General features: G+C 35.8%; 1 protein-coding gene across 3 annotated transcripts in view; it reads right to left on the bottom strand.

Annotated features, from left to right (window-relative positions):
- The window catches only part of dazap1 (DAZ associated protein 1), a 49509-nt gene that overhangs the window by 13505 nt on the left and 15614 nt on the right, over nucleotides 1-20390 (bottom strand). For 2 of the 3 annotated variants that reach the window (XM_058072570.2, XM_058072567.2), the window contains exons 3-6: nucleotides 19706-19872; nucleotides 16445-16510; nucleotides 8935-9042; nucleotides 8698-8746 (exon numbers count right to left, since the gene is read on the bottom strand). In XM_058072570.2, the coding sequence (XP_057928553.2) occupies nucleotides 8698-8746; nucleotides 8935-9042; nucleotides 16445-16510; nucleotides 19706-19819 (337 nt within the window). In that variant the 5' untranslated portion in view covers nucleotides 19820-19872. The remainder of the gene's footprint in view (nucleotides 1-8697; nucleotides 8747-8934; nucleotides 9043-16444; nucleotides 16511-19705; nucleotides 19873-20390) is intronic. The other variant, XM_058072568.2, reaches the window with a different exon arrangement.

Genomic DNA, 20390 nt, shown 5'->3' with positions numbered 1-20390 from the left:
AATGTATTTATCAATATATTACTTTAAATATATTATATTATAATATATTATTTTTCCATTATATTTTCCAATACATTATATATTATAAATACATAGAATAATATATTTTTGTACATATGTTATACAATATATTCATGTAATATATGGCAATATATTGCAGAATATACAAATATATTGAAATATATTAAATCCAAATATAATATGAGTTTATATATCCCAAATTATACGCAATTTTATATATGTAAAAATATAGTCCTTTTTTGGTCTTGATCGCAAGATATTTTTTATATGTATCAATATATACACATATATGATCTATGCATATATTGCAATATATTGGAAAATATAAACATAATATCCCATATATGGAAATATATTTCCTAATACATTGCATTATATTTGCCAATATACTGCGATATTTTTTTTTCCATAGAAAAAAATATGGAAATATGGAATTTTTTCCATGGAAAAAAATATATTGCAGTATATTGGCAAATATAATGCAATGTATTGGGAAATATATTTCCATATATGGGATCTTATGTTTATATTTTCCAATATATGCATAGATCATATATGTGTATATATTGATACATATAAAAAATATCTTGCGTTCAAGACCAAAAAAGGACTATATTTTTACATATAAAATTGCATATAATTTGGGATATATAAACTCATATTATATATTTCAATATATCGAAAGCGGCAATCATTTGTATATTCTGCAATATATTGCCATATATTACATGAATATATAATATATTGTATAATATATGTACAAAAATATATTATTCCATGTATTTATAATATATAATGTATTGGAAAATATAATGGAAAAATAATATATTAAAATACAATATATTTAAAGTAATATATTAATAAATATATTTTCTTTTCGTATGGAAAAAATATATATTGCCGTATATTGGCAAATATAATGCAATGTATTAGGAAATATATTTCCATATATGAATATATAGATTATAGATATATTTATTAATATATTACTTTAAATATATTGTATTATATTACAATACAATAATATATAATATTATAATATATTTCGTAAGGGCCCCTTACGAAAAGAAAATATATTTATCAATATATTACTTTAAATATATTGTATTATATTATAATATATTATTTTTCCATTATATTTTCCATAATATATTTCTTCATACATTTCATTATATTTGCCAATATACTGCAATATTTTTATTTTCTTATGGAAAAAAATATATTGCAGTATATTGGCAAATATAATGCAATGTATTAGGAAATATATTTCCATATATGGGATCTTATGTTTATATTTTCCAATATATTGCAATATATACATAGATCATATATGTGTATATATTGATACATATAAAAAAATATCTTGCAAAATGTATGTATGTTTATGTACAAAATCGTTTTTTCGGCTTATAATCAGGTGCGCTCTATAGTCCGGAAATTACGTTAGTACATTTCGAAGAAATATCATGTGATCCAATTCAAGAAGACGCGCTTTCATCCGAACCCCCCCCCCCCCCATTCTTGACTTGTTCCGGGTATTTTTTTGCTGTGGAGCACACACACACACACACACACACACACACACACACTCTCGTGGCGAGCTATTGTTAATGCATCACAAAAAATATGGAGAAACACAAACTGTAGAACAACTAAAGCTTTCTCCGAGCTTTCCCAAAAAATGTCATCATCTACTTTTTGAGTCAGCCGGGATAAGCCGGAAATCGAACAATTAAAAAAAACACTGAAGATGGTAACACAAAGATATAGGCCATTAATTGGTCTCTCCCAAGGTGACTTGATGTTGAGTTGTCATGGGGGACACACAAAGAACGTGAAGTTTTTAAACTGAAGGCATCAATTCCCACAGATTCCTCCCGACGTCTGACGCTACTTTTCGCAGTGATCTACTTTCAAATCTGATTAACTTCCCCCGCTATTGCAGAAGTGGGTTGTGTGCTCATCTGTACTCGGGGACCTAACCTGAATCCGCTTCAACGTCCTGCGAGAGACAGATTTTTAGAAGACCTCCAACCCAAACGTACCCTACATTCGTGACCTGTTGATATAATTAACATCTGTCAGTGGCTTGTCCTTGGGATCAATTTAGAAAGTTAAGACACAATCTTGGTTTACACTATTTCCGTGTTCGCGTTCGACTTGTTGCAATAATCAGGGACTAATTCTGTGTTATCATCTTAATACTGTATTTTTTAACTCTATTCAGTTTAAAATCAAACAGGGGTCTCAAACACGCGGCCCACAGTAAATAAAACTTACCACTTCCACACGGATAGGGAGGATAACTATTAACAGTTATTTAACCTTTAACATGAACATTAATCAAACGTAATAATTTTTTTCTGGGTACATGATACCATACAGCATCCATATCAGGGGACTCAAACGGGCCAAATGTGGCCCGCAGGACACGAGTTTGAGGCCCCGGCCTTGAAATGAAAGTTTAATGTTAGTGCGGCCCCGCGCAAGTTTGATATGGATGCTGTATGGTATCATGTACCCAGAAAAAAATTATTCGTGTGGAAGTGGTAAGTTTTTGGCTAAACGGTAACCTCCAAGTGATTTCCTTTAAACTTAAAAAGCCAAAAACTTACCACTTCCACACGGATAGGGAGGATAACGATTAACAGTTATTTAACCTTTAACATGAACATTAATCAAACGTAATAATTTTTTTCTGGGTACATGATACCATACAGCATCTATATCAGCGGACTCAAACGGGCCAAATGTGGCCCGCAGGACACGAGTTTGAGGCCCCGGCCTTGAAATGAAAGTTTAATGTTAGTGCGGCCCGCGCAAGTTTGATATGGATGCTGTATGGTATCATGTACCCAGAAAAAATTATTACGTTTGATTCATGTTCATGTTAAAGGTTAAATAACTGTTGATAGTTATCCTCCCTATCCGTGTGGAAGTGGTAAGTTTTTGGCTAAACGGTAACCTCCAAGTGATTTCCTTTAAACTTAAAAAGCCAAAAACTTACCACTTCCACACGGATAGGGAGGATAACTATTAACAGTTATTTAACCTTTAACATGAACATTAATCAAACGTAATACATTTTTTCTGGGTACATGATACCATACAGCATCTATATCAGGGGTCTCAAACACGCGGCTCGCGGGCCAAATGTGGCCCGCAGGACACTAGTTTGAGGCCCCCCGCCTTGATATGAAAGTTTAATGTTAGTGCGGCCCCGCGCAAGTTTGATACGGATGCTGTATGGTATCATGTACCCAGAAAAAATTATTACGTTTAATTAATGTTCATGTTAAAGGTTAAATAACTGTTAATAGTTATCCTCCCTATCCGTGTGGAAGTGGTAAGTTTTTGGCTATTTAAGTTGAAAGGAAATAACTTGAAGGCTACCGTTTAGGTCGCTAGCTCTCTAGTTTGCGAGTTAGCATGTGTCTCAAGACCCTGCAGTTGCGCAATATGTTGTAAATAAAAAGAGTATAAATGTGACTATAGTCGTGTTTTGTCATGTCTATAAAAAAAAAGATAAAAAAGATAAAGAATTATCTCTCAGAAAATACTTAGCAAAATATGTATAAATCAGGGGTCTCAAACATGCGGCCCGCGGGCCAAATGTGGCCCGCAGGACACTAGTTTGAGGCCCCCCGCCTTGATATGAAAGTTTAATGTTAGTGCGGGCCCGCGCAAGTTTGATATGGATGCTGTATGGTATCATGTACCCAGAAAAAATTATTACGTTTGATTCATGTTCATGTTAAAGGTTAAATAACTGTTAATAGTTATCCTCCCTATCCGTGTGGAAGTGGTAAGTTTTTGGCTAAACGGTAGCCTCCAAGTGATTTCCTTTAAACTTAAAAAGCCAAAAACTTACCACTTCCACACGGATAGGGAGGATAACTATTAACAGTTATTTAACCTTTAACATGAACATTAATCAAACGTAATACATTTTTTCTGGGTACATGATACCATACAGCATCTATATCAGGGGTCTCAAACACGCGGCTCGCGGGCCAAATGTGGCCCGCAGGACACTAGTTTGAGGCCCCCCGCCTTGATATGAAAGTTTAATGTTAGTGCGGCCCCGCGCAAGTTTGATATGGATGCTGTATGGTATCATGTACCCAGAAAAAATTATTACGTTTGATTCATGTTCATGTTAAAGGTTAAATAACTGTTAATAGTTATCCTCCCTATCCGTGTGGAAGTGGTACGTTTTTGGCTATTTAAGTTTAAAGGAAATAACTTGAAGGCTACCGTTTTAGGTCGCTAGCTCTCTAATTTGCGAGTTAGCATGTGTCTCGAGACCCTGCAGTTGCGCAATATGTAAATTAAAAAAAAAGTATAAATGTGCTATAGCATAATAGTAGGATACTAGCCCAGTTTACGAGAGAACTTTGTGTACACCCCATTTTTTTTTTCTTTACTAATTGAGCATGAGGGGAGAGTTTTAAAAACGTTTGGCCTGTACCTCTGTGGTACCAGTCAATGTACAGTAACCTAAAAGGAGAAAAAGACAGATCTTAAGAGACACGGTTAATCACATTCAAACAATTCACAAGGAAAAGGGGCGGGGGGGGGGGGGGGGGACAGAGGAAAGAAAAATAGAAAGGGCTTACTTACAAAAATACTTAAGTTTCTACATATGGGGAGAACACACTATGCCATTTAAACTACATGTATCATTTATGTGCAAAATCAGGGTGAAGAAAACTTATTCCAATACTGAAATGTCTAATGATTTGAATGTTTTTAAATATGTATTATTATTAAATAATATGCAATGGTGGTTGCTGGTGCGTTACGTCATGTTAAATTCCAATGACAAACCATTCTGGGTTTTTGTCCCAACAAGAGAGCAAATGAAGCGCCGAAGGAGGAGCGGTAACACGGAACATGTTGTGGGTCACTGGTCGCAAGCGTTATTTTGCAATGTAGGACAAATGGAGATGAAAACAGATGTGACTGGAGCTCAGCAGGCAGTGGCTGACACCAACGTTGCCGGTGGCGGGTCTGATTCCCATTCACGCTAAAAGTGTCGCTGTACATATGAAAGAATGAAGATTTAAGTAGCTGTAATTTCCTGAGATGCTACTTTTACTGCCGGGAAGTAAGCAAGAGGTCTTTTTTTGTTTTGTTTTGTTTTTTAATCAAAAACAAACTTTGCTTAGCAGTCCAATTCCGATTGCTCGCCTCAATTTTTTTGAGGCCCCCGCCTTGATATGAAAGTTTAATGTTAGTGCGGCCCGCGCAAGTTTGATATGGATGCTGTATGGTATCATGTACCCAGAAAAAATTATTACGTTTGATTCATGTTCATGTTAAAGGTTAAATAACTGTTAATAGTTATCCTCCCTATCCGTGTGGAAGTGGTACGTTTTTGGCTATTTAAGTTGAAAGGAAATAACTTGAACAAGAAATGTAGAAAAATATCTTAATTTGTATTTTTCTGCACAAAATAAAATGAAAAATGAATAAACAAATCAAGAATAAAGAAAATCAATCAGTAATAAATAAATATAATAATAATAATAAAACAGCAAATAATAAAAACTTAAGAAACCACATATAGTTGGTGGGTAGACAAATTATTTTTTTCAGATTAAAATGAACAAAGCATTATTAGAGCCCTGTAGACATGACAAAACACGACTATAGTCACATTTATACTTTTTTTTTATTTACAACATATTGCGCAACTGCAGGGTCTTGAGACACATGCTAACTCGCAAACTAGAGAGCTAGCGACCTAAACGGTAGCCTTCAAGTTATTTCCTTTAAACTTAAATAGCCAAAAACTTACCACTTCCACACGGATAGGGAGGATAACTATTAACAGTTATTTAACCTTTAACATGAACATGAATCAAACGTAATAATTTTTTCTGGGTACATGATACCATACAGCATCCATATCAAACTTGCGCGGGCCGCACTAACATTAAACTTTCATATCAAGGCGGGGGCCTCAAAAAAATGGAGGCGAGCAATCAGAAATTGGACTGCTAAGCAAAGTTTGTTTTTGATTCAAACTAAATTTCAAGACTGGACAAACAAAAAACTGGCAATACGGAGTTATTCCAACAAGTGAAAGGAAAAACTCGGGAAAGCCGTTATCACGTGATGTTGATGTTTACATTTTACTGGGCATGCCCTATTGACTATTCTGGTTGATTTTCACGGCGCATTTTTGGTTAGTGGTGTGCCACAAGATTTTTCCAATGTAAAAAAAAAAAAAACGTGCCGTGGCTCAAAAAAGGTTGAAAAACACTGATGTAGGCCACTTTGAAGGACAATCCCCCCCCCTTTGGAAGGCCAACTGTTTTGCATGTTGACCATCTGGCTGCTTCTAATTTGTCCCCTTTAAGTTGATGCTTTGCCTCCCAAAGCACCTGCTAATGACTTTCCATTAACTGTTTATGTTTTTACTAAGGTTCTCTCGCACAGTGTTTTTCAACCCTTTTTTGATCTTGTGACACACCACTAAAAAAAAAAAAATGTTACGAAATGTTACCATGACCAGAAAAAATTATTACGTTTGATTAATGTTCATGTTAAAGGTTAAATAACTGTTAATCGTTATCCTCCCTATCTGTGTGGAAGTGGTACGTTTTTGGCTATTTAAGTTGAAAGGAAATAACTCGAAGGCTACCGTTTAGGTCGCTAGCTCTCTAGTTTGCGAGTTAGCATGTGTCTCAAGACCCTGCAGTTGCGCAATATGTAAATAAAAAAAGTATAAATGTGACAAAATGTTACCATGACCTCACACGTGCATCAATAAGTCTATCGGAGGAACAAGGAACCCAGAAAAAAATATTACGTTTGATTAATGTTCATGTTAAAGGTTAAATAACTGTTAATAGTTATCCTCCCTATCAGTGTGGAAGTGGTAAGTTTTTGGCTATTTAAGTTGAAAGGAAATAACTTGAAGGCTACCGTTTAGGTCGCTAGCTCTCTAGTTTGCGAGTTAGCATGTGTCTCAAGACCCTGCAGTTGCGCAATATGTTGTAAATAAAAAGAGTATAAATGTGACTATAGTCGTGTTTTGTCATGTCTATTAAAAAAAGATAAAAAAAAAAAAAAAAGAATTATCTCTGAGAAAATACTTAGCAAAATATGTATAAATCAGGGGTCTCAAACACGCGGCCCGCGGACCAAATGTGGCCCGCAGGACACTAGTTTGAGACCCCCCGCCTTGATATGAAAGTTTAATGTTAGTTTGATATGGATGCTGTATGGTATCATGTACCCAGAAAAAATGATTACGTTTGATTAATGTTCATGTTAAAGGTTAAATAACTGTTAATAGTTATCCTCCCTATCCGTGTGGAAGTGGTAAGTTTTTGGCTATTTAAGTTGAAAGGAAATAACTTGAAGGCTACCGTTTAGGTCGCTAGCTCTCTAGTTTGCGAGTTAGCATGTGTCTCAAGACCCTGCAGTTGCGCAATATGTTGTAAATAAAAAGAGTATAAATGTGACTATAGTCGTGTTTTGTCATGTCTATTAAAAAAAGATTAAAAAAAAAAAGAGTTATCTCTGAGAAAATACTTAGCAAAATATGTAGAAATCAGGGGTCTCAAACACGCGGCCCGCGGGCCAAATGTGGCCCGCAGGACACTAGTTTGAGGCCCCCCGCCTTGATATGAAAGTTTAATGTTAGTTTGATATGGATGCTGTATGGTATCATGTACCCAGAAAAAATTATTACGTTTGATTCATGTTCATGTTAAAGGTTAAATAACTTAATAGTTATCCTCCCTATCCGTGTGGAAGTGGTAAGTTTTTGGCTATTTAAGTTGAAAGGAAATAACTTGAAGGCTACCGTTTAGGTCGCTAGCTCTCTAGTTTGCGAGTTAGCATGTGTCTCAAGACCCTGCAGTTGCGCAATATGTTGTAAATAAAAAGAGTATAAATGTGACTATAGTCGTGTTTTGTCATGTCTATAAAAAATAAAGCTAAAAAAAAGATAAAGAATTATCTCTGAGAAAATACTTAGCAAAATATGTATAAAATCAGGGGTCTCAAACACGCGGCCCGCGGGCCAAATGTGGCCCACAGGACACTAGTTTGAGACCCCCCGCCTTGATATGAAAGTTTAATGTTAGTTTGATATGGATGCTGTATGGTATCACGTACCCAGAAAAAATTATTACGTTTGATTCATGTTCATGTTAAAGGTTAAATAACTTAATAGTTATCCTCCCTATCCGTGTGGAAGTGGTAAGTTTTGGGCTATTTAAGTTGAAAGGAAATAACTTGAAGGCTACCGTTTAGGTCGCGAGCTCTCTGGTTTGCGAGTTAGTTGTTGTTTAATGTCTATTTAGTGTCTATACGTGCCCTGTGATTGGCTGGCGACCAGTCCAGAGTGTACCCCGCCTCATCGCTCCAGCAACCCTCGTGAGGAAAAGCGGTAGAAAATGAATGAATGAATGTCTGCCGCACATCTGAGAGATGCTAAAACATGCTTTTTGTGATACCTCGTCATGTTGAAAAATATACAAACATACAGTATGTACTAAATGATATTTTCTATTTTGCGTATAAAAGGTATGGTATCAAGTGATGAAAATGAATGTGATTTCTACATTTGGTTTCTGTATAGAATAGTTTGTCATGAGATTTAAGATGGTTAGGTATGGAGAGGGGAGGGGGAAAAAAAACGGGATCAGCTTTTACCTCGGGGCCTCTGCTTCTCCGCATCATACATCATTACCACTTCTGTGACCTTGAATTGGACAAAGGGAAATAGTAGTTCCATTTAGAAAACCAGACCTTCATTTTTTTTTTTTTTACCAATGATTCTACCTCCATTAAAACAACTCTAATTACCCTTTCCAATTCCTTAAAAATGTATGAGTCATAAAATTATGATTTTTTTTTTTTTTTTTTTTAATGTGACTTAATAATACTCACCACTCCGAATCTATTGAAATAGTCCTTGAGTTCAGGTTCGCCACAGTTATGGGGGATTCCACCTACAAATATCTTCTTTGATTTATTGCTATCAGCTTTGCTGCCCTTCTGAAAGAAAACAGGGAGTGTATGGATTTCAGTGTCTGTTAAAACAATCCCTCTGGGGAAGGGCCGCTTTAGCCATCATCTATTCAGACAGTGCAGAAGAAATGAGGTTCCTCCTCTTGCCCCGGGGGGTGTAATTCTTAACATGTCATGTCAATGCAAAACACTGGTCTCCGCAGATCAGGGAACACGGCCTCCTCCACTCAAGTCTCTTCACAATTGCAAGGCACTTGCGTTCACGCCGGAAAGGCTAGAGGCTGTTTCCCCGCCCCCCCCCCCCAACAAAGATTTTAATCAAATGCATCCTTTGCTTTATCAGTGAAACATTCAGTGCCAAAAAGGGATTTTCTCATTTTTTTATATTATGAGTTTAATCCTGTAAAATACCCCTTTTTTTTCTTAAAATTTGGACATACTCGGAAATGTATTTTTTGTTATGTTTTTTTTTGTCATTAGTATTTAAACTTCCTTCTTATGACGATAATAATATTATGAGAATTATAACTTTATTTGTTCTCATACTAATGTGACTTTTTAAATGTGTTTTTAATGGAACACATCCAACAAGTGTACTGTAAAGCAAGTTAAATCGATAATAATATAGCTAATAAAATGTGTTCTTCGGTGGTCTTTTGGAATTCTGCTGTGGGAAATTGTTGCTTACAGCCATATATGTGACTTTTCATGTAAAGAACAATTTGGATCACGTAAAGAACGATTTGGATCACGTAAAGAACGATTTGGATCACGTAAAGAACGATTTGGATCACGTAAAGAACGATTTGGATCACGTAAAGAACAATTTGGTTCATGTAAAGAACGATTTGGTTCATGTAAAGAACGATTTGGTTCATGTAAAGAACAATTTGGTTCATGTAAAGAACAATTTGGATCATGTAAAGAACAATTTGGATCATGTAAAGAACGATTTGGTTCATGTAAAGAACGATTTGGTTCATGTAAAGAACGATTTGGTTCATGTAAAGAACAATTTGGTTCATGTAAAGAACGATTTGGATCATGTAAAGAACGATTTGGTTCATGTAAAGAACGATTTGGGTCATGTAAAGAACGATTTGGATCATGTAAAGAACAATTTGGATCATGTAAAGAACAATTTGGATCACGGAAAGAACAATTTGGATCACGTAAAGAACAATTTGGTTCATGTAAAGAACGATTTGGATCGTGTAAAGAACAATTTGGATCGTGGAAAGAACAATTTGGATGGTGGAAAGAACAATCCGGATCATGTAAAGAACGATTTGGATCATGTAAAGAACAATTTGGATGGTGGAAAGAACAATCCGGATCATGTAAAGAACAATTTGGATCATGTAAAGAACGATTTGGTTCATGCTCTTGAGGACTTCATGGAAAGAACAATTTGGATCACGGAAAGAACAATTTGGATCACGTAAAGAACAATTTGGATCACGTAAAGAACAATTTGGATCACGTAAAGAACAATTTGGATCACGTAAAGAACGATTTGGATCATGTAAAGAACGATTTGGATCACGTAAAGAACGATTTGGATCACGTAAAGAACGATTTGGATCACGTAAAGAACAATTTGGATCATGTAAAGAACAATTTGGTTCATGATCTCCAGGACTTCATAGAAAGAACAATTTGGATCATGTAAAGAACGATTTGGTTCATGTAAAGAACGATTTGGTTCATGTAAAGAACGATTTGGTTCATGTAAAGAACAATATGGTTCATGTAAAGAACAATTTGGATCATGTAAAGAACGATTTGGTTCATGTAAAGAACGATTTGGTTCATGTAAAGAACGATTTGGTTCATGTAAAGAACAATTTGGATCATGTAAAGAACAATTTGGATCACGGAAAGAACAATTTGGATCACGTAAAGAACAATTTGGTTCACGTAAAGAACGATTTGGATCGTATAAAAGAACAATTTGGATCGTGGAAAGAACAATTTGGATGGTGGAAAGAACAATCCGGATCATGTAAAGAACAATTTGGATCATGTAAAGAACGATTTGGTTCATGTAAAGAACAATTTGGTTCATGTAAAGAACAATTTGGTTCATGTAAAGAACAATTTGGGTCATGTAAAGAACGATTTGGATCATGTAAAGAACAATTTGGATCATGTAAAGAACAATTTGGATCACGGAAAGAACAATTTGGATCATGTAAAGAACAATTTGGTTCATGTAAAGAACGATTTGGATCATGTAAAGAACAATTTGGATCGTGGAAAGAACAATTTGGATGGTGGAAAGAACAATCCGGATCATGTAAAGAACGATTTGGATCATGTAAAGAACAATTTGGATGGTGGAAAGAACAATCCGGATCATGTAAAGAACAATTTGGATCATGTAAAGAACGATTTGGTTCATGCTCTTGAGGACTTCATGGAAAGAACAATTTGGATCACGGAAAGAACAATTTGGATCACGTAAAGAACAATTTGGATCACGTAAAGAACAATTTGGATCACGTAAAGAACAATTTGGATCATGTAAAGAACGATTTGGATCACGTAAAGAACGATTTGGATCACGTAAAGAACGATTTGGATCACGTAAAGAACGATTTGGATCACGTAAAGAACAATTTGGATCGTGGAAAGAACAATTTGGATCGTGGAAAGAACAATCCGGATCACGTAAACAACAATTTGGATCATGGAAAGAACAATTTGGATCACGTAAAGAACAATTTGGACTGTGGAAAGAACAATTCGGATCATGTAAAGAACAATTTGGATCACGGAAAGAACAATTTGGATCACGGAAAGAACAATTTGAATCACGTAAAGAACAATTTGGATCACGTAAAGAACAATTTGGATCACGTACAGAACAATTTGGATCACGTACAGAACAATTTGAATCACGTACAGAACAATTTGAATCACGTAAAGAACAATTTGGATCACGTACAGAACAATTTGGATCACGTACAGAACAATTTGGATCACGGAAAGAACAATTTGGATCACGGAAAGAACAATTTGGATCACGTAGAGAACAATTTGGATCACGTAGAGAACAATTTGGATCACGTAAAGAACAATTTGGATCACGTAGAGAACAATTTGGATCACGTAGAGAACAATTTGGATCACGTAAAGAACAATTTGGATCACGTAAAGAACAATTTGGATCACGTAAAGAACAGTTTGGATCACGTAAAGAACAATTCGGATCACGGAAAGAACAATTCGGATCATGTAAAGAACAATTTGGATCACGTAAAGAACAATTTGGATCACGGAAAGAACAATTTGGATCACGTAAAGAACAATTTGGATCACGTAAAGAACAATTTGGATCACGTAAAGAACAATTTGGATCATGTAAAGAACAATTTGGATCATGGAAAGAACAATTTGGATCATGCAAAGAACAATTTGGATCGTGTAAAGAACAATTTGGATCACGTAAAGAACAATTTGGATCATGTAAAGAACGATTTGGATCACGTAAAGAACGATTTGGATCACGTAAAGAACGATTTGGATCACGTAAAGAACGATTTGGATCACGTAAAGAACAATTTGGATCGTGGAAAGAACAATTTGGATCGTGGAAAGAACAATCCGGATCACGTAAACAACAATTTGGATCATGGAAAGAACAATTTGGATCACGTAAAGAACAATTTGGACTGTGGAAAGAACAATTCGGATCATGTAAAGAACAATTCGGATCATGTAAAGAACAATTTGGATCACGGAAAGAACAATTTGGATCACGGAAAGAACAATTTGAATCACGTAAAGAACAATTTGGATCACGTAAAGAACAATTTGGATCACGTACAGAACAATTTGGATCACGTACAGAACAATTTGAATCACGTAAAGAACAATTTGGATCACGTACAGAACAATTTGGATCACGTACAGAACAATTTGGATCACGGAAAGAACAATTTGGATCACGGAAAGAACAATTTGGATCACGTAGAGAACAATTTGGATCACGTAGAGAACAATTTGGATCACGTAAAGAACAATTTGGATCACGTAGAGAACAATTTGGATCACGTAGAGAACAATTTGGATCACGTAAAGAACAATTTGGATCACGTAAAGAACAATTTGGATCACGTAAAGAACAGTTTGGATCACGTAAAGAACAATTCGGATCACGTAAAGAACAATTCGGATCATGTAAAGAACAATTTGGATCACGTAAAGAACAATTTGGATCACGGAAAGAACAATTTGGATCACGGAAAGAACAATTTGGATCACGTAAAGAACAATTTGGATCACGTAAAGAACAATTTGGATCATGGAAAGAACAATTTGGATCATGGAAAGAACAATTTGGATCATGCAAAGAACAATTTGGATCGTGTAAAGAACAATTTGGATCACGTAAAGAACAATTTGGATCATGTAAAGAACGATTTGGATCACGTAAAGAACGATTTGGATCACGTAAAGAACGATTTGGATCACGTAAAGAACGATTTGGATCACGTAAAGAACGATTTGGATCACGTAAAGAACGATTTGGATCACGTAAAGAACAATTTGGATCGTGGAAAGAACAATTTGGATCGTGGAAAGAACAATCCGGATCACGTAAACAACAATTTGGATCATGGAAAGAACAATTTGGATCACGTAAAGAACAATTTGGACTGTGGAAAGAACAATTCGGATCATGTAAAGAACAATTTGGATCACGGAAAGAACAATTTGGATCACGGAAAGAACAATTTGAATCACGTAAAGAACAATTTGAATCACGTAAAGAACAATTTGGATCACGTAAAGAACAATTTGGATCACGTACAGAACAATTTGGATCACGTACAGAACAATTTGAATCACGTACAGAACAATTTGAATCACGTAAAGAACAATTTGGATCACGTACAGAACAATTTGGATCACGTACAGAACAATTTGGATCACGGAAAGAACAATTTGGATCACGGAAAGAACAATTTGGATCACGTAGAGAACAATTTGGATCACGTAGAGAACAATTTGGATCACGTAAAGAACAATTTGGATCACGTAGAGAACAATTTGGATCACGTAGAGAACAATTTGGATCACGTAAAGAACAATTTGGATCACGTAAAGAACAATTTGGATCACGTAAAGAACAGTTTGGATCACGTAAAGAACAATTCGGATCACGGAAAGAACAATTCGGATCATGTAAAGAACAATTTGGATCACGTAAAGAACAATTTGGATCACGTAAAGAACAATTTGGATCACGTAAAGAACAATTTGGATCACGTAAAGAACAATTTGGATCATGTAAAGAACAATTTGGATCATGGAAAGAACAATTTGGATCATGCAAAGAACAATTTGGATCGTGTAAAGAACAATTTGGATCACGTAAAGAACAATTTGGATCATGTAAAGAACGATTTGGATCACGTAAAGAACGATTTGGATCACGTAAAGAACGATTTGGATCACGTAAAGAACGATTTGGATCACGTAAAGAACAATTTGGATCGTGGAAAGAACAATTTGGATCGTGGAAAGAACAATCCGGATCACGTAAACAACAATTTGGATCATGGAAAGAACAATTTGGATCACGTAAAGAACAATTTGGACTGTGGAAAGAACAATTCGGATCATGTAAAGAACAATTTGGATCACGGAAAGAACAATTTGGATCACGGAAAGAACAATTTGAATCACGTAAAGAACAATTTGGATCACGTAAAGAACAATTTGGATCACGTACAGAACAATTTGGATCACGTACAGAACAATTTGAATCACGTACAGAACAATTTGGATCACGTAAAGAACAATTTGGATCACGTACAGAACAATTTGGATCACGTACAGAACAATTTGGATCACGGAAAGAACAATTTGGATCACGGAAAGAACAATTTGGATCACGTAGAGAACAATTTGGATCACGTAGAGAACAATTTGGATCACGTAAAGAACAATTTGGATCACGTAGAGAACAATTTGGATCACGTAGAGAACAATTTGGATCACGTAAAGAACAATTTGGATCACGTAAAGAACAATTTGGATCACGTAAAGAACAGTTTGGATCACGTAAAGAACAATTCGGATCACGGAAAGAACAATTCGGATCATGTAAAGAACAATTTGGATCACGTAAAGAACAATTTGGATCACGTAAAGAACAATTTGGATCACGTAAAGAACAATTTGGATCACGTAAAGAACAATTTGGATCATGTAAAGAACAATTTGGATCATGCAAAGAACAATTTGGATCGTGTAAAGAACAATTTGGATCACGTAAAGAACAATTTGGATCATGTAAAGAATGCCAAGAAGTAGAGTGAACCAAGATGTGGACCTGTTCTGCTTTTTGATTTCACTTTATGCTAAAGTTGTGTTGCTGAAAACAATAACTTTTTCTACCTTTTCTTGACATGAATATATATGGGTCAAAATTGACCCCAACACCATAGATGTTTCTTTAGTGATGAATACTAAAATGAGAAAATAAATCAAACTCATTGATTTAAGAGATATGTTCTATATCCCTCAGTAATAGCCAGGTAACAAAAGAACCTTCCATTTATGAATTTAATAATATTCTTTTGAGGTTCATTTGACCATTTTTGTAAATTAAAATGGAGGGGTATAGTGACAAAAAAAGGCCAAAAGTATTAAAAGCAACATTTTCATGGATGAGGAAGCCTAAGAAGGTAACCAAGACATGAGAAGCTAATTTGATGGTTATTGTTTTTAGTGTATTTTATATCTGATTTAATACATGGGTCAAAACATAAGAGATGCTACCAGAAAGCTAACACAAGAGGAAGGCTAAAATATAAAATCCACTCTAGACACTTATAACAATAACATTAGAACAATTGCAATAACACATGCACAATCTGCCTTTACAAAGATAATGTACTTCAATAACCATCATTAATAAAAAAAGGTGCCGAGTGCAGTACATTGTAGTGTACACCGCTGCAAACTACAAAACGGACTGTTAATTGCTTATTTTGATGTTTCCCCACATACATTCATTTATATGTAGTGGCCCGCCACAAATACATTTGGCAATATCTCATAAACACATGAAAAGGCGATAGGTCTGCCAAAGAATAAGAAGACGTAGCAGGAGGGGCCAGTGTTGCAAACTTAAAATTGTATTTTTTTTTAAAACTGACAAACTGTTGGCCCCTCCCCCGTCTAAAAAGCAAAGTAACCTGTTAGGCAGTAAATGGACGGACAACAACGCTAATATGGCGGTCTACTTTTCTCTTTAACATTTTAGCCTCAGGGGGGGGGGGGGGGAGGTCTGCACTCTAGCAAGTGCCACTGGAATTATCTTTGCGCGGGCAGATTGTGACAGGAAGTCTGATTCCAGGGTAAAACGCCTAACATTGTCTCTCACCAGAGGAAATCCAATTTTTTTTCTTACCCATCCTTCTTTAGTTCGAGACTTTTCAGGTTGCATTCCTCGAGGAGTGCACGGCTTTGGGTCAATCTGACAGGAGACAGAGGACAGTTTTTGGTCGTTGGATGAAGAAATACTGCATTGGTTTGTGGTATGTTTCTATCCGTCTGAATATTCCAATACTGCCAATTTGACTTTGAACTGGTAAGTCTTGTTGGGTAAACAAATATCAGACTTTTAGAAAAAGGGAAACATCTGCACAAGTAGCTGCAGGCAGGTACACATCTACACTACTCTTACACTTGCTTGTACTTAAACAACCCAAGTATTTTACTGCTTATTTTTCTATATTGTGTATTTTGTACTGCTTAACCAACTCTGTACTCTTGCTGCTGTGCAATACAAATTTCCTCACTGAGGGACGAATAAAGGCATATCTTAATCTTAATCTTAATCTTAATCTTAATCTTAAATGCAGTTTTCCTTCAGAGGGAAAATAGAACAATTTGGATCACGCAGAGAACAATTTGGATCACGCAGAGAACAATTTGGATCGCGTAAAGAACAATTTGGATCGCGTAAAGAACAATTTGGATCGCGCAGAGAACAATTTGGATCGCGCAGAGAACAATTTGGATCGCGTAGAGAACAATGTGGATCACGCAGAGAACAATGTGGATCACGCAGAGAACAATTTGGATCACGCAGAGAACAATTTGGATCACGCAGAGAACAATTTGGATCGCGTAAAGAACAATTTGGATCACGCAAAGAACAATTTGGATCGCGCAGAGAACAATTTGGATCGCGTAGAGAACAATTTGGATCGCGTAGAGAACAATTTGGATCATGCAGAGAACAATTGGGATCGCGCAGAGAACAATTGGGATCGCGCAGAGAACAATTGGGATCGCGCAGAGAACAATTGGGATCGCGCAGAGAACAATTTGGATCGCGTAGAGAACAATGTGGATCGCGTAGAGAACAATGTGGATCGCGTAGAGAACAATGTGGATCGCGCAGAGAACAATGTGGATCGCGCAGAGAACAATGTGGATCGCGCAGAGAACAATGTGGATCGCGCAGAGAACAATGTGGATCGCGCAGAGAACAATTTGGATCACGTAGAGAACAATTTGGATCACGTAGAGAACAATTTGGATCACGTAGACAACAATTTGGATCACGTAGAGAACAATTTGGATCACGTAGAGAACAATTTGGATCACGCAAAGAACAATTTGGATCACGTAAAGAACAATTTGGATCACGTAGAGAACAATTTGGATCACGTAGAGAACAATTTGGATCACGTAGAGAACAATTTGGATCACGTAGAGAACAATTTGGATCACGTAAAGAACAATTTGGATCACGTAGACAACAATTTGGATCACGTAAAGAACAATTTGGATCACGTAAAGAACAATTTGGATCACGTAAAGAACAATTTGGATCACGTAAAGGACAATTTGGATCACGTAAAGAACAATTTGGATCACGTAAAGAACAATTTGGATCACGTAGAGAACAATTTGGATCACGTAGAGAACAATTTGGATCACGTAGAGAACAATTTGGATCACGTAGAGAACAATTTGGATCACGCAAAGAACAATTTGGACCACGTAAAGGACAATTTGGATCACGTAAAGAACAATTTGGATCACGTAAAGAACAATTTGGATCACGTAAAGAACAATTTGGATCACATAAAGGACAATTTGGATCACGTAAAGAACAATTTGGATCACGTAAAGAACAATTTGGATCACGTAAAGAACAATTTGGATCACGTAAAGAACAATTTGGATCACGTAAAGAACAATTTGGATCACGTAAAGAACAATTTGGATCACATAAAGGACAATTTGGATCACGGAAAGAACAATTTGGATCACGTAAAGAACAATTTGGATCACGTAAAGAACAATTTGGATCACATAAAGAACAATTTGGATCACGTAGAGAACAATTTGGATCACGTAAAGAACAATTTGGATCACGTAGAGAACAATTTGGATCACGTAAAGGACAATTTGGATCACGTAAAGAACAATTTGGATCACGTAAAGGACAATTTGGATCACGTAAAGAACAATTTGGATCACGTAAAGAACAATTTGGATCACATAAAGAACAATTTGGATCACGTAGAGAACAATTTGGATCACGCAAAGAACAATTTGGATCACGTAAAGAACAATTTGGACCACGTAAAGGACAATTTGGATCACGTAAAGAACAATTTGGATCACGTAAAGAACAATTTGGATCACGTAAAGAACAATTTGGATCACGTAAAGGACAATTTGGATCACGTAAAGAACAATTTGGATCACGTAAAGAACAATTTGGATCACGTAAAGAACAATTTGGATCACGTAAAGAACAATTTGGATCACGTAAAGAACAATTTGGATCACATAAAGGACAATTTGGATCACGTAAAGAACAATTTGGATCACGTAAAGAACAATTTGGATCACGTAAAGAACAATTTGGATCACATAAAGGACAATTTGGATCACGGAAAGAACAATTTGGATCACGTAAAGAACAATTTGGATCACGTAAAGAACAATTTGGATCACATAAAGAACAATTTGGATCACGTAAAGAACAATTTGGATCACATAAAGGACAATTTGGATCACGTAAAGAACAATTTGGATCACGTAAAGAACAATTTGGATCACATAAAGGACAATTTGGATCACGTAAAGAACAATTTGGATCACGTAAAGAACAATTTGGATCACGTAAAGAACAATTTGGATCACATAAAGAACAATTTGGATCACGTAAAGAACAATTTGGATCACATAAAGAACAATTTGGATCACATAAAGAACAATTTGGATCACGTAAAGAACAATTTGGATCACATAAAGAACAATTTGGATCACGTAAAGAACAATTTGGATCACATAAAGAACAATTTGGATCACGTAAAGAACAATTTGGATCACATAAAGAACAATTTGGATCACGTAAAGAACAATTTGGATCACATAAAGAACAATTTGGATCACATAAAGAACAATTTGGATCACAGTAAAATACTTGGGTTGTTTATATTGTTTATTTTTCTATATTGTGTATTTTGTACTGCTTAACCAACTCTGTACTCTTGCTGCTGTGCAATACAAATTTCCCCACTGAGGGACGAATAAAGGCATATCTTAATATTAAATGCAGTTTTCCTTCAGAGGGAAAATATGAACGTGAAAATATTGTTGTAGTTGTCCTTTTTTTTTGTTTTTTTTTAGAAGAAATACTCACATTTTTCCCATCTAGAATGTGCGGCTTTGTCTCCAGCACCGCCCGTGCACAATTGGGGTCTTTGAATTTGACAAAACCAAATCCTCGTGACTGATTAGTAGTTTTGTCCTTCATTATAACACAATCCACTACTTCCCCGTACTGTGAAAAGTAGTTTCTCAGTGTCTCTGAGGGAAGAAGATAAAAAAAAAGAAAATAAAGACCAAAACAATCACACTTTAACACAGAAATACTGCAGTTATGAAAGACATGACTCAGCCCTGTTTGCCTCCAGAACACAAGGGGTAGATATAGTATGGACACTTTCAGCATGATGAAAGATGTTAAAAAATACTTTCAGTATATGTGCTGAAAGGCGAATCAACTATTCATAAAATTAGAAGGTTTTGTGCGGTATTAATTTCTAAATATATATATATATATATATAACATCTAGCTCATTGAAGCTCCTCATGCACAATGTCATCTTCCACAGCCCCGTACGCCACGGCATTGAGATGGCGGCCCACACCAACTGAGGCAAATGCAAGTTTGAACAAATGAAGAGTCTGTAATTGCTTTTTCCTCATAGCTGGGAAGCCCTGCGGGCAATGCCAAGGGCGGGAACAAGCTGAGTTTCACAGTGCTGTGCTTCTGATGTGTATGCTACGGTACTGGTAAGGCAGACAAGACTAAAAGCTACACA

The sequence above is a fragment of the Doryrhamphus excisus genome, linkage group LG4, assembly GCF_037039965.1.
Source record: "Doryrhamphus excisus strain RoL-2023G ecotype Guam linkage group LG4, RoL_Dexc_Guam_v1.1, whole genome shotgun sequence".
Taxonomy (NCBI): domain Eukaryota; kingdom Metazoa; phylum Chordata; class Actinopteri; order Syngnathiformes; family Syngnathidae; genus Doryrhamphus; species Doryrhamphus excisus.
The sequence above is the reverse complement of the archived record's forward strand: the minus strand, read 5'-3'. Positions and strand labels throughout refer to the sequence as shown.